The 12,267-nt window shown below is 38.7% G+C and overlaps 1 protein-coding gene across 2 annotated transcripts in view; it reads right to left on the bottom strand.

Annotated features, from left to right (window-relative positions):
- Window positions 1–4,674: 4,674 nt before the first annotated feature.
- DIXDC1 (DIX domain containing 1) overlaps window positions 4,675–12,267 on the bottom strand; it is a 56,870-nt gene continuing 49,277 nt past the window's right edge. For both annotated transcript variants that reach the window (XM_044669382.1, XM_044669383.1), the window contains 4 exons: window positions 11,963–12,020; window positions 8,955–9,063; window positions 5,786–5,894; window positions 4,675–4,755 (listed from right to left, as the gene is read on the bottom strand). In XM_044669382.1, the coding sequence (XP_044525317.1) occupies window positions 4,675–4,755; window positions 5,786–5,894; window positions 8,955–9,063; window positions 11,963–12,020 (357 nt within the window). The remainder of the gene's footprint in view (window positions 4,756–5,785; window positions 5,895–8,954; window positions 9,064–11,962; window positions 12,021–12,267) is intronic.

Genomic DNA, 12,267 nt, shown 5'->3' with positions numbered 1-12,267 from the left:
CCCCAGCCCAGACCGAGTGCCAGACACCCCGCCCAGAGACCATGAGCCATGCCTCCCCCATTACTCCACACAGGGGAGGGAGGAAGCACTCCCATTGAGCTGCTGGGCAGAGGGGAGGGTGAAGTGAGAAATGTCCCCAGCAACTGTAGAGAGGGGAAGGGGAGTGACATGAGAACACTCTGCTCCCTTCTAGCTCTGCAGCCTGAGTTGCCCACCTTCCCTGCTGTGCATTCTCATTGGGCTGCTGGGCAGAGGGGCAGGGGATATGAAAAAATATTGTCAGGGACAGTGGAGGGGAGAGGGGAACAGCTCCACCCAAGTCCTGATGCCTTTCTAGTAATGAACTGGGTGGGGTGGGGTGGGGTGGCTAAGTACTCACAGAGAGCTCTCTGAATGGCACCTTTGCCAGATGTTCACCCCATCATTGCTCTAGGACTTTTATCTTTATATGAATTCAGGCATCACTTGAGTTGTCCACTTGTTATAGCTCACCCTCAAGTACATTATAGGATTATATCCTTTGTTGATTATATAGCTGCTGGGTGATAACTTTTGTATGTCAATTCCTGTGTGAAAATCATTGTTGGATATATGCTGCAACCCATTTATAAAACCACCATTCAGCTCTCCATGGCCCTTTGGTAAGAATTTAAATGATAAGACTATCATATTAGTCCTGAGTGGTAACAGGTTTGCTAAAAGTACATCCTTCTGGAGCATGGAAGTAAAAATGGTCCTTAGGAAACTTTTGAAATTCTACATAATCCAGTTATAACTTTGCAAATCTAAGGAAAATTAATTAGGCAAATCCTTTAAATGTTAATGTAGTCACTTTAAAAATAGGATGTATTTTTCCTTTTAGGATTCATTCCATAGTTATGATTACTCATTTATTAATCAAATAAAGCATTATAGATCATTATAGACCAACTGTCTAATCTGATCAGATGGATTATCTATTTAAAAAACACCAAAGGAATTTATTAAAACTGAACATATAGATGTAATCACTTACCATTTTAGGGGCAATATGGCAATCTTGTGATTTATCTAAAATAGTAGTTTTAAATTTTTTCTTAAAATTTTGTACCCTTTTGGAGATTATGTTTTGTGACACAATTTTTACTTCCACGTAATTCGGAGTTACATTCATTAATGTATGACAAAAGATATACTGAGCACCTAAGTCCTAGCTGATGATAATAAAACTGAAATCTGCAGATTTTTTTTTTTAATCTAGTGGTAAAGAAACATCAATTTCAATAAAATATTCTTGGAACTCCTTCTTTAAGTGAACAGCAGACAGATGACAGAGGGAGGAAATTAACACTGATGAAAGTTAAATTTTTATTCACTTCACTTGAAAAACTAGAGGCGGGGTTATTAATGGGTTTAGTTTGCAAATTCCATTTTATTCATTGCTTGTGTCATTTTCTTTTTCCAATGAGCACACAAATCTCTAGTACATACAGGCAGGTAAGACTGGTTATCAATTCAGTAACAGACAAATTAGAAGCCTCTGGAATTAACAAAGGGAAATTCTTGCTGAGAGTGCTAGAAAATAGGAAGTATGTGCAATAATTCTTTGAAACCAATGGTTGCAAATAACCATGTTTCTAAGAAAATATAACTTAACATAGGTGTGTCTTAAGCATGCCACACCTATATACAAACTCAGACAATAAAGTAGGTTTGACTGTGCAAAAATAATGAACATTTTGTGGAAATAAATGAAAAAATGTTAACCAACTTAAGTGCTTTTTTTGAGTTATTAGATTTCTCCTGGATTTTATAGACACATGGAGATAATTTTCCCTGCTATAATCTATCCTGAGGGGAGAGATTTAAAGAGTTGGAAAACAAAATGTAGGATTGCCATGCAAAAAGACACTGAACCCAAGCTGTTTATACACTAACTATAGAGTGTTCCAATTCCAGCTAATTTAGAAAACCAAACAATGAAAGGGTAGCCTTTGGTTTCAAGATGATGACTTTTTAAGGGTTTGAACTCCTCTGTAGACTAGTTTTTGTCCAGAAGGCATTAATTTTTTTAAAAATTATTTAAAATTTTAAGTAGTATTTCTTCTACTGAGAGTCTAATAACCTGTGAGTGTTCTAGGAATATTTTTTTTCAAGCTTAACTGAAACAACAACAGCATAGACTTCACCTACATATATACCACCAATGGTTCATTATAAAACCTTGAACAAAATGCCATTAGAGAGGAGTCCTAGAGTGTCTTCACAATGCAATGTAACAGGAGTATTAAAAAACAGAAGCAGTTAATGACTCCTTCCTGAGAGTTACTATCCCTTTCAGCATCACTTTTTGCACCCATGTCACTGAATAACAGAATTGTAATGTTGAGTGACTACCCATGCCACATAGAATCAACCAGATAAAAGTGAACTTGTTTCATTGTTAGTCCCCTCCAAGAATCTTCAACTTCTCTTTGGGCTCAGTGCCATGTGACTCCTTTCCAAAAAGGGAGGGGAATCAAGACTAGAAAAGATGGAGAACCTTGACTGAGACTTAGTTGGCTTTCTCTGAAAATGTCATCCTACTTAACAGCATGACTATTGACTGAAGTAAAATGGACGAGTAAGAACTTGAAATTGTGAGACATTCAAAACAGGTCACAAGTGAAATATACAAAGAATCTTGGCCTGATAACCATGCTGTCATGGCAAAATACTAAAATTCATGCAACAGAGAAATTGGTGATTTTTTTTTCCTGGAAAAGATGGAGAATATATTTTCTTCTCCTTGTTTCAGTAGTGAAATTCCTCTTGTTCTCAATTGACTTTCCCAAATATTATTTGCTTGACAGTCATTTCTGATAAGAAAACATATTCTTCAATTGTGAGAAAAGCAGAGGTACATGTATAATGAAGGGCATAAAGGATCTTCTCAACTCTATTTGCTGAAGGAGTAATCAAGAAGACTACACAAAACTACCTCCAATGCCAAAAATGGCAGGTAGTGTTGAACAAATGGGAAATTAGTTGTCACTGGTACACTCGTAATAAAATAAAGCTTGGTTTCTGTTGTATTTTTTTAAACCACATGGGTGATAAGAAGAGCCTGTAGAAAAGCTAGCAATCTGGGTTCTCTAAAAAACGAATATCATACAGAATGTGAGACAATACAGAGGGTACTCACATTCATATTATAAAAATAGACATGGTTCTCAATGAACAGCAAATGGGTACAAAAGAATTCTGCAAACATGAACCATTTAAAAAAAGAGCTTATCTACATATAAAAACAACAAGATGTGATCTTAGAGTTGCAAAGGACAGTCTTCTGAAATGATTTGGGAATGGAACATGAGAGATGAACTGGAGACAGACGGGTCAAGAACCCAGAGTTGATCTGTCGGACTCTTCTGGTTTGGCAGTGTACATTGGCAGTTATGTCCAGCTGCTTTTCATAAGCATGCCTGGTTGGTTGTAGGTAGCATCTGGCTGGTGGGTGAGAAAACTCAGCTTCCCATATGGTATCTGGAAATTTGTCTCCCCAGAGCCCCCCAATTCCCTACCTCCCCCCAAAGAAAAACTTTTTCCTGTACTACTCAAGTCTAATACAGTAGAAGGGAACTAAATGGTTCCCCCTGCCTTTCAGAACAAGTCACATGGTTCACCACACCTGAAGTGTAGGCCAATGTTAAATAATACATCCTCAAAGTAATGTCTAGCTTTGGGCTAAAACCTTGGGGCATACCAACTCCACCAGCTCCACAAAGAAATACTGGGCCAGCAAGACTGATGGCTGAATAAAAGTCAAGGAAAATCATAGGAAAAAGAAAGTCAAGAAGATATAGGTAGCAGCACCTTTCCATACCCGCCTGAATGTTTAAGGAGACTTTTTTACCCCTTATTCCTTTCAAATGCAAAGTTCATCAGCTGGAAGAGGTAAACAGTTTCTAAATTAAACAGTCCCCCAAGGAAACTTGCAACACATAGAACAAAATAGCCCAGGAAGCAGTTTGAAGAGTAAGCTGTAGAATCAATTCTGATAGATTGGTCCAAGTTCTTGAGACTGATTTGAGACACCATACACAGCAGAGGAGGGGCAACCCTCTCACTAGCTGATGAAGAACTAAGCATCATCCACATCCAATCCAAAAGAATTTTTGAAGGAGGAACCTTCTTCTTTGGTACCACCTTAGGTGTACTCTTGGTTCACAAAAGTTGTAGGGGAACAGAAAATTGTTAAGATTGCCTTGCCCTTGAGTGCAAATTCTGGGACTATAATTGCTATAACCATAGAGACCAATTAAAATAATACTGTACATGCAGGAGTGAAGCATCTGATTCCCAGACTTAAAATGGTAGCAGCCATGCCCCTCAATGGAAGGGATCATCCATCCACAATAGTTAAGGCCTTCGGTTTGTTGTTGTCATCAGGATAAAACAAAACAATGCATTCCCAACCCCTGGGAGTCACCACTCCAAATTAACCCATGGTCCACATCTAGACATGGAATGTTGAGTACCAGGCAGGCCAGGCATACACATGGGACTGGCCTCTGGCTATCTCACTTGAAAAGGCTTCTCTTTTGGCAGCAACACTTAGAAACCTCTCAGTGTGTTCTGGGTTAAGTCCTCATTCCTGAGTGAAGTAGCCAGAAAATGACCAGGCTCCAGAAGCCCCCAGGCTAGGAGTCAATGTCAGTTCTCTCCATGATCTTCTTCAACCCAGGCCACAATTTTCCCTTCCCATCCAGGAATAACATCATCATCATGAAAGACCTAGAAAATGAAAGTGAGAAATAATGAAAAACACTGGGGATTCAGCCAAGATGAGTCTGACAATATGAGAGAGAATATAGAAGAAAACTGAGTTTAAAGTTTCATAGCAGTGCAGTTCAATTTTCCTTGTTACACTGACATGCTGTCTATGGCTTTGGATAAAAAAACCACTGCTCTTGAACCAGGAGACCATTGTACACAGGAAGTGAAACATTGTGGAATGATCAAATGTAACAGACTCTGCTATGGGCAGCAATGCAATGATCATGAACAATCCCGTGGAACTTATGAAAAAGAATGCTATCCACATCTAGAGAAAGAACTATGGGAAAAGAAATGCAGAAGAAAAATATATGATTTATCACTTGGTTATATGGATATATGATTTGGGGTTTGAGTAATAAGACATGTGTAAACCAGTGGAATTGCTTGTCAGCTCTGGAAGTGGGGAGGGAAGTGAGGAAGGAGAGAACATGAAGAATGTATAACCATGGAAAAATATTCTAAAATTTAAAAAAATTTTAAAAAGAGAATAAAAGACCAGTTCACTTTTATAAACTAAAAAAAAAAAAAGTACTACCTCATTCACTTAAGATACCCATTATTGCCATAAAATACCCATTATTTCCATAGAATGAGGCTCAGGCTCAAGACCAAGCTTGTTTGCTTATTTTGAAAAATGTAGAATGATAGGGCTTTCATTTTGACTTGGCTAGTCACATAGAGTGGAGCCTGATATCCAGGCCTATCTCAGCTAATTCTTAGTTAATATTATTAAGTTCCTACACTTGAGAAAGCTGACAGTTCCTTGACCTGTCCCACAACCCTCTGATTCTGGGGATACCCAATCCTGGACCAAACAGGCTCTGAACAATTCCTTTTATTAGAATCTGAGCTTTAGCCAAATCAAAAATTACTTTAGTAAATTTGGATACTAGCTTTGAAGGGCAAAAGGGGCAGAAGGGAAGGTCTCATCTCTTGATTACTGATGATGCTATGCAGGTTTCCAGTAGGAGCTTTTATACTGTACCTCCTCTTTGACAGTGCCAAACTCGGGATCCAGGGCTTTGAAGTGGTATCGGTGATTTCCTTCCCGGTCAATAGCTGCTTTAAAATCCTTCAGTGTCACCTCTCCCAACCTGCAACACAGGAGTTAAAGAGAGCACTAAAATAGCCTGTTTTTCAATGGGGTTGTGGGAAGGGAAGAATGTCAACTTTAAACAAAAGCTGCTGCCAAGGCCACTACAGGCAGCAGAAGCATGGCCTCAATGGGCCACTGGCCCTGATAACCCAGATGATTGGAAAACACTAGACATTGAGAAACCGGTTGACTGAGGAGAATAAGATCCATACTACACATGATCTGAACTCAGAATTGTAAATGCAAATGAATATCCAGTGTTTTTCTCTGAGAATTAAACTCAGGGCCTATAGGATTTGTCTCAGTGAGTGACCTCAGGAAGAAAGGACAAAATTGCCTCCTAGTTCTGTGGGCAGGTAGTACCCTTTAGGAACCAACCTCTCTATCTTCATGTCTCAAGGAAGATTTGCTGCTAGCACAGCTCAGAAAGAACTTTCTGGAGAAAAACAAATTCTATAGCTTTCTTTGGTAGATGGTATATATATATATATATATTTTATAATTTGTATTTACTCTTTTTAAAAAAAACAACTTTCACCTTCTGTCTTAATATCAGTTCTAAGACAGAAGAGAAACAAGGACTAGGCAATTGGGGTTAAGTGATTTGCCAGGGTCCCACTGCCAGAAAGCATCTGGGTCCAGATTTGAACCCAGATCCTCCCATCTCCAAGCCTGGCTCTTACTCTACTAAACAACCTAGCTTCCCCTTGTATTTACTCCTATAGAAATAGTGTGGCATACGCTTAAATTGCTGAGTCAAGACATCTTGGGTTCAATCTCTGACATTCATAGCTTTGTGACCCTGAGCTTTTAAAGCTCTGTGTGTTTCAAGGACTTAGTACTGAGAAGGAACATGCTGTGACCTGTACCACTGAAGCAGTGCTTTTATTTTTGCTTGTAAAATCACCTGCCTAAAAAGTGAATAAATTAACTGGGATGCTTGGAAGGTTTGGAAATGAATGTTTAAGGCCAACAAGTAGCAGCTACTAGAATGATGGCAAAGAAAACTAAGCAAATCCCCTGGAGTTCTAGCCTTCAATCTGCAGCTTAGCACTAGAGCTACACTGAGCCCATTCAGAACTTGTGCTTCTAATCTTGGGGCATGTTTATGGAGCTGTCAGGGTTGTGGTGTCATAGTACAAGATAAGCACTTTGTAAGGCATCCACTGACAAAATGGGCCCCAAGAAGCATATCCTATGGCCACTGTGAACCCTATTACACATATTACATGTAGGAGCTCTCACCTGGCAATCAGTCAGTCAACAAGCATTTACTTGGTGCCTGCTATGTGCTAAGTACTGCCCTTTGCAAAAGGTAAAAAAAATAAAATAAAATAAAAAACCATCTCTGCTCTCAAGGAACTCACTGTCTAAGTAGGGCTGAGACAACCAGCAAACAGCTAGCTACAGATAAGATACAGACAGGATAGGCTGGAGGTAATCAACAGAGGGAAGGCACTAGCTAGCATTAAGAGGGGATCAGGAGGGGGCAGCTGGGTAACTCAGTGGATTGAGAGCCAGGCCTAGAGACGGGATTCATAGGATTCATGACCTGGCCTCAGACACTTCCCAGCTGTGTGACCTTGGGCAAGTCACTTGACCCCCATTGCCTACCCTTACCACTCTTCCACCAAGGAACTAATACACAGAAGTTAAGGGTTTAAAAAATATATATAAAAAAAAAAGGATCAGGAAAGGCTTCTCATAGAAGGAGGATATTTTAGCTGGGACTTAAAGGAAGCCAGGGAGGCCAAGAGGAGAAGGTGAGGAGGGAGAGAACTCCAGGCAAGGAAAACAACCAGTGAAAATGTTCAAAGAACAAAAAGACCCCGGTATCACTGTGTTTTAGGGTATGCAGTGGTGATGATAGGGAAGGTGGGAGGTGGAATAAAGAATAAGAAGGCTAGAAAGCCAGGAAAGGGCCAGGTTATGAAGGGCTGTGAACTCCAAACAGAGAGCTTTATATTTGAACATAGAGGTGATAGGGAGTCAGTTACTGAATGGCACTGGGGGGAGAAGATTATTCTGACCAGTGCTTTAGGAATATTACTTTGATAGCTGTGTACAATGGATTGGAATAGGGATCAGCTCCAGGAAGAGATCAACCAGCTATTGCTAAACCGTCCTAGTGTGAGGTAATAGGGCCTGCCCCAGGTGTGGACAGTGTCAGAGGAGGAAAGAAGGCACAGTTAATTCTTTTGTCAGCTATTTGCCTTGTTGTCAATTCTTCCCTTACACAAAATGTTTCAATACTCATTTAGTCACCAGCTCAGGTAAATCCTGTAGAGAGAATGGCCCTAAACCTACTCCAGCCCCAAAAGAATTGCAGAGCTGGAGGGAATCTTAGCAGTCATCTACTATAAGCTCCTCACTTTACAGAGGGAGAAATCAAGGCCTAGAGAGATTAATTGCCTTACCCATGTTTACCCAGCTAGAGTTGGGAAATCCAGGCTTAGAACTCACTATCTATCACTCTTTTAATAATACTTTGTGGCCTGTCAGTTGTCTAGATGATCATTTGCTCAATTCTAACACCGCTGAATGTAGATTTTTAAAATATAGCAAAAATAACAAACAAACAAAAAAAAAAAACAAACAGAAGATCAAATTTGTGTATTTTAGCACAATAAATAAAAGTGCAGGGGGCAGCTGGGTAGCTCAGTGGATTGAGAACTAGGCCTAGAGATGGGAGGTCCTAGGTTCAAATCTGGCCTCAGACACTTTCCAGCTGTGTGACCCTGGGCAAGTCACTTAACCCCCATTGCCTAGCCCTTACTGCTCTCCTGCCTTAGAACCAATACACAATATTGATTCCAAGATGGAAGGTAAGGGTTTAAAAAAAATAAAAGTGCATTTAGGCAATACTAATATATTCTACCTCCTTTGTCACCTGTGGTAGTGTATTAATCCTCAGTAGGCTCCTATCCTCAAACCAGTTGTGATCTGTGGTTCTCAGATATTTCCAAGTTATCAGATGGGTCAAAAGAGTAGTGAAGGAAACATCTGGCTCTGTCTTCCTCTCCTTTCTTATAAGGATGAAGTACCTCCAATATCTTACCTCTTTGGTATGTTCACCATGAAGGGAGTAAGTGAACGGTCAGTGAAATAAAGCACTTTAGTGCAAGCATTGTTGTTGATGGTGGGAGAGCTCTGTGAATGAGGCAACTCTGCAAAAAAGAGAGATAACCTTGTGGTCAGGATCATGAGCTTTACCTTTAACACTGACCCCACCTGTCACCCAAATGTCCAGGCATTTGCCAGCTAATGGCACAATTTCCTTATCCCTGTTAAAGCACCATACACATAGAGAGTGATCCATTAAGAACTCAATAGTGGGGCCATGAGGAAAAAAGATGCCTCAAACATGAGCTCTGCCCTGAAAAGCCCTAAATCCATTCATATCCCAGATGCTTTTGGAATGGAATACTGTATGAGTAGGCAGAGCAATGCTGCCAGGGGTCAAGGTTTTTGATAAGAAACAAACACGGTCAAGTTTCATTTGAAAGATTAAGTACACAACAGGAGGTACACAGAGATTCTCAATACGGAAGTCAGCAGTAAAATATCCTTTTGTTATCCTTGTATGATTCAAAAGAGGATACTAATTGGGGCAACAAAGACTTGTGGGAACTCTGGTCCCTAAAAGACAAAAAAGAACTCCCCATCTGAAAGATGTAAGCCCTATCTTCCTCTGAGCTATAAGAGTCCTGAAGTGCATGTCTTTGAGCTCTACCTTTCTCCTTTGAATTTGTCCAAAGACTATGAATGGTAGCTAGCTATATCTGGTTATAACTTACACCAAAAAGCTACTCTGAGACCACTGAAAAACTGTTATCTTAGGGACCCAAAATTAGTCACAGGGATTTTTGTTAAAGCTTAAAACTCCTGAAGCTCTTACAGAACACTTCTCTTAAATTACTTTGGACATTTAATCCTGAATAAATGGGACAATTGTTCTAAGAAGGAAGCTGGATAGACAGACCATTGGGAGGAATAGGGTGGGCAAACATAGGGCAGGCAAGGGTGTTTTATGTGGAGATCAAAGAATCAGAGAATTTCAGAGTGAAAGGAGTCTAATCTATATCCCAAACATATCCAACAAGCCATAATCCATCCTGGGCTTGAAGTGCAGGGTAAGGGAAATTACTACCTCCTAAGGCAGTCTATTCTACTTTGGAATGTATCGTTCTCTTTTTGCATTGTTTAGTTAGCAGCTGATATTAAAAAGATAATTAATGAAATTGTCTTCAATGATACTCCTTTGTGAAATATTAATTTAAGCCATTCTATTGGCAACTCATCACTGTAGTAACTAAAAGACCATTTGTAGTTTTAATAAAGAACTCAAGTTTATGGGATTTAGGAAGTTGCAGGTATTTTAAATGACATATATATATATATATATATCATTATCTCTGGGACATATATAGATGAATATATTTATACATATACATATACACATGTTCTTAGATATAGATCTCTCTCTCTCAAATTCCCCTGATCCTTACCATCTACTTTCTTCCTAGTCCTCTAAACATAATGAAATTTCCAAAGATTCAGTCTAATCTACATAATCAAATCTTCCCTAAACTGGGGAAAATGCTATCTGAAACAAACATTTAGGAATAAAAAGACAAAATGAATTTAGGCATTAAAAAAATCCATGTCAATTTTTGAAATAGTATGTTTGTTATTCTGTAAACCACTGTGACCAGGAATCAGATTAAAGATTTATGAAGACAAAAATAATTATTCAGGAAAATAAATGGACATGGTTGGGACCAAAGATTTGCAGAAATGCTAATAGGCTTGCAGGTCTATTTGTTATATTTCTTTTGGAATGCTTTTGATTTACTTTGTAAATTTCTTTATTTAAACTTCTAATTCTTCTGGAAAACCTCCAGTGTTTATCTTTTAATGGCTTAATTATTATTATTTATTATTTTTTTTTATTTTTTTAAACCCTTAACTTCTGTGCATTGGCTCCTAGGTGGAATAGTGGCAAGGGTGGGCAATGGGGGTCAAGTGACTTGCCCAGAGTCACATAGCCAGGAAGTGTCTTGGCTTAATTATTAATGGATTTGTTAGTATGAAAAAAATTCACATGCATCAAGTTTAGCATTCTAGATGATAATGTTGTATGGTTTAATTGTTATTGAAATTGAATAAATATTTGACCTTTTTGGTGTCCTGGACCCCTCTGGCACTCTACAGAAGCCTAATACTACCATATTTAAAGAAATGTTCAATTTAAATTAAAGTTTAGTGAAAATAAAGATGTAATTTTTTTCCCTAAACAATTTCATGGACTCCTTCCCCAACCCTGAAATTTATCCATGGATCAAAAACCTCTGGTCTATAGGGAACTAGACAAAGTACTAAGGATGAAATCTGGTGTCAAAATCTGGAGGCAAAATAGAAAAGGAAAGGGAAAATATCAGATAGTAATCTAGGTAAGATTTCAGAAATCTCTAAAAGAACAATGGAAAAATTGCAATAAATGAAGGACAATGCAATTTACTGCCACTGGTAGGAGAAAAAAAAAAAAAGTATTTCAAAATCCTTGCCACTAGATGGTGCAAGCATTTTTTAGTTTTAAACTATTTTCACTAGCTTAGCCTAACCCAGCAGGATAAAGAAATTCTCATAGAACCAAACCCTTGCTTCTAAGCAGCACTAGATCTATGCTGCTCAGCCCAGGATAATTGGCATGTCTGAGGTTTGGATTTCTTTATGAATTGGGAGTTTGAGTTTACATATTTTTAAAAGGCATTTAAAATCTGTATGAGACATTTCCTTCCTAGATAAGCTTACTAGTCTTGATTTTTTTCCTTAAGTTTTAAGTTTTTCTATCCTTTCCATGATAGCAAAGTTCCACAAGTAAATAAAACCTCTGTAATGTGGATCCTGTGAAGCTAGAAACTCCAAATAGTCCAAAATTATAGATTCTCTACCCAAGCGATGATAGGAATAAAAAGCTTAAATTTTTTATTTAATTTGCCAGGAGTCCTTAATGGAGGTTGTTGGAAAATGAACAATTACCTTATTGGACCAGTATGTACTCACTTGAATTAGGGGGCCAGGACTCCCGGTATTCACTACCTCTTGGTGATTTGCCCCGAACCTGAGGATTTAGACCAAGAGAACCAATGTTAGTACAGTCCAATTTCCAACTACTATATGGGAGACTCATAAGGAAATTCATATAATAAAACTATACTTGATATGTTGCCCTTTCACTAGCCACCACCTGCCTAAAGAACCAAAAAAAAAAAAAAATAAGTGAAATATATTTGCAGTGAAGTATGCAAGCTATCTGTGCTAAGAGTGATCCTTTGGGGCCAGAAAGGCCAAGTCCCTAAAGGACCCAC

The sequence above is a fragment of the Gracilinanus agilis genome, chromosome 3, assembly GCF_016433145.1.
Source record: "Gracilinanus agilis isolate LMUSP501 chromosome 3, AgileGrace, whole genome shotgun sequence".
Classification (NCBI taxonomy): domain Eukaryota; kingdom Metazoa; phylum Chordata; class Mammalia; order Didelphimorphia; family Didelphidae; genus Gracilinanus; species Gracilinanus agilis.
Note: the sequence above shows the minus strand (reverse complement) of the source record. Positions and strands in the feature narration are given on the sequence as shown.